The sequence below is a fragment of the Lipophrys pholis genome (genome assembly GCF_963383615.2).
Source record: "Lipophrys pholis genome assembly, chromosome: 14".
Classification (NCBI taxonomy): Eukaryota; Metazoa; Chordata; class Actinopteri; order Blenniiformes; family Blenniidae; genus Lipophrys; species Lipophrys pholis.
Genome location: NC_137633.1, coordinates 688,198 through 689,577, shown reverse-complemented (window position 1 = coordinate 689,577; position 1,380 = coordinate 688,198). Strand labels below are relative to the sequence as shown.

At 51.1% G+C, this 1,380-nt stretch overlaps 1 protein-coding gene across 1 annotated transcript; it reads right to left on the bottom strand.

The window, feature by feature from the left end:
• Window positions 1–489: 489 nt before the first annotated feature.
• Window positions 490–1,009, bottom strand: esr2b (estrogen receptor 2b; the record flags this gene model as incomplete). The annotated part of the gene is made up of 1 exon (XM_080479803.1): window positions 490–1,009. Exon 1 carries the CDS (start codon window positions 922–924, stop codon window positions 490–492), a length of 435 nt encoding a protein of 144 aa, XP_080335929.1. The 5' UTR covers window positions 925–1,009.
• Window positions 1,010–1,380: the final 371 nt, after the last annotated feature.

Below are 1,380 nucleotides of genomic sequence, written 5' to 3'. Positions count from 1 at the left end.
GTTTTCAAAACGACCTCCATTTCCACCAAAATTTCAGAAACACTGAAAACGATGTAGTGAGCATGCCAGGCCACTAGTTGGTGCTGTTGTTAGTTTTTGGACTGAAAGCGCGCGCGCGTGCACACACACACACACACACACACACACACACACACACACACACACACACACACACACACACACACACACACACACACACACACACACACACACACTAAAATAAAACTACCAAGTTAGATTGTTATTACAGTGACTGTCAAAATAAAACTACCAGGTTGGATTGTTATTACAGTGACTGTCAAAATAAAACTACCAGGTAGGTCTCCTCTAAATTCTTAGAACCTGCAAAGCCTCATTCCCCCTTGTGATCTGGACACAAAACAGCATTTGGATAAAGTTTTACTTTCTGCCAGCAGTCTACCTGAGCTTTGTGTGGATTGCAGTCCCCCCCCCCCCCCCCCCCCCCCCCCCCCCAGGGTTGTAGTAGTCCTACCTGTTGGGGTTCAAGCTGTGGCTTTTGTGCTCCAGCCAGGGTGTGTGAGCGCCAGGTTCGTTGTAGCCGAGCGGCTGGGTGCAGTGCAGCGTCAAGGCCGGGACGTTGGGGTGACTGTGGGAGGGCCAGAAGGCGGAGGGGCTGAGGGGGGGGCACACAGACGATGGACTGTCGGTTATGGGCGGCCTGGCGTAGTTTAACATGGAGGGACTGTAGAAGGTCAAAGGTCCGTGTCCGTGGTTGTACTCGTGGCTACTGTCCGTGTACGGAGAGGGGATGCAGACGGTGTGGCTGTCCATGCCCAGCGGGGGGCTGTACATGGCGGGCAGGAGTCCCGGGGAGCTCGGCCTCTCGGGGGCTTTACTGGACTCCACGTCGTGGAGCTGAAGCAGTGGTATGGGATCGACGTCCAGCCCAGGAGAGGCGGCCATCTCTCAGGAAATGTACCGTAGGTATGGAGACTGCAGAGTGATGTGACAACCCAGCGAGTTCCTCTACTGCATGATCCTCTGCAGACGGGTCCTGGAGGAAGGAACTCAGAGTCAAAACACAGACTTTTATATTCCATCCCTCTCAAAACAGCAAGCTATCGATAAGGTGGAAGAAACAGAGAAATAGAGCTTTGAGCTCAGAATATAGAATAAACTCTCATGAAGCAAACTCGTGCAAAAGAGCCTCTCAATTGTGTAATTCCACATCGTGCCACAAGGTGGTATCATGAGTGTAACCGGTGCCAAAAGTGGTAATTAAAATAATAAAGATATTACTGCCAGAAGTCGGGCAGGCACCTTCGTGACACGAGAAAAGAATTGGTCACCATGGCTCAATACGCACGGACCATTACGTTGGCATTCAAATTATAGCTCTACTGACAGCAGAATACCAAG